Source organism: Sinocyclocheilus rhinocerous, unplaced genomic scaffold (genome assembly GCF_001515625.1).
Source record: "Sinocyclocheilus rhinocerous isolate Xijiao unplaced genomic scaffold, SAMN03320098_v1.1 scaffold3824, whole genome shotgun sequence".
In the NCBI taxonomy this organism is placed as follows: domain Eukaryota; kingdom Metazoa; phylum Chordata; class Actinopteri; order Cypriniformes; family Cyprinidae; genus Sinocyclocheilus; species Sinocyclocheilus rhinocerous.
Genome location: NW_015641015.1, coordinates 370,683 through 371,674, shown reverse-complemented (window position 1 = coordinate 371,674; position 992 = coordinate 370,683). Strand labels below are relative to the sequence as shown.

The 992-nt window shown below is 41.9% G+C and overlaps 1 protein-coding gene across 1 annotated transcript in view; it reads left to right on the top strand.

Annotated features, from left to right (window-relative positions):
- The window catches only part of LOC107753721 (sphingolipid delta(4)-desaturase DES1-like), a 12,867-nt gene extending 11,875 nt beyond the window's left edge, over positions 1 to 992 (top strand). The window contains exon 3 of the mRNA XM_016569932.1: positions 439 to 992. Within this exon, the coding sequence (XP_016425418.1) occupies positions 439 to 585 (147 nt within the window). The 3' untranslated portion in view covers positions 586 to 992. The remainder of the gene's footprint in view (positions 1 to 438) is intronic.

Sequence of the window (992 nt, the reverse complement as noted above, 5' to 3'; positions counted from 1 at the left end):
TTTTTTTTTTTTTTTTTTTTTTTTTTTTTTTTTTTTTTTTTTAAAAGAGTTGAGTCTGTGCTCCAAAGTACTCAAGATATACTACAGTTTAAGTTGGAAATGTCATTTTCAGGTCTAATGCTTTTTCTGACTGCTGTTCCTGAGAGTGTAACACTAATAGTGTTTTGTTGATTGTGACAAAGCCAACTAAAGATTCAGAGATTAGAGGTTAGTTACAGACAAGATTCACCAAACAGCGTCGTTCACTGACTAGTCTAGTCTGATGTGAAAGATTCGCTAGTCTAGTGAGCTCAGACTGACGGAAGACATGCAAACAATGCAGCTCATCTCTCATATCAGAGCGTCAGCTATCCGTGCTTCATCAGATCGTCATGCACTGACAGAAGCCTTTCTTTGGCCGGTTTTGAGATATCTGGACTCTCCCGTTCCTTCCTCCAGGTGAAGGAGATCGCAGCGGAGTACTACAGAGGCCTGCCGTGCTACATGTCGTGGGTGAAGGTCCTCTATGACTTTATCATGGATGATGAACTGAGTCCGTACTCGCGTGTGAAGAGACGGCTGACAGGAGACGTCAAGCAGGAGTGACCGCAGACCGCCTTACCCTTCGCCTGCTGGAGAGCCAGCCGTCTGTGACACACAGGACATGTCCATCTTACTTTTTGGCTTTTAGCAAGTGTGCTGGCAAATTTTAATTGTGAACCAAAACGTTTGAGCTCCTCTGTTGCACATGGTCTGAAGATCCAGACGCTTTTATTATAGTTTAATGGAACTGTCATGTTTTGCATCTGAACGCTGATGTTTCTAACTCGTTGTACAGTAGAGATTGACCAGGTCAGCAGTTCATGCTGTTTCACTGTTCTTCTGCTCGCTCGCAGTTATCTGAATGAATAACGCTGACAGAGCTTTGAACGCACTGTAAATCAGCATCCAAAATAAAAGTTTGTTTACATCGTAAATGTGTGTACTGTGTGTATTTATTATGTATATATAAA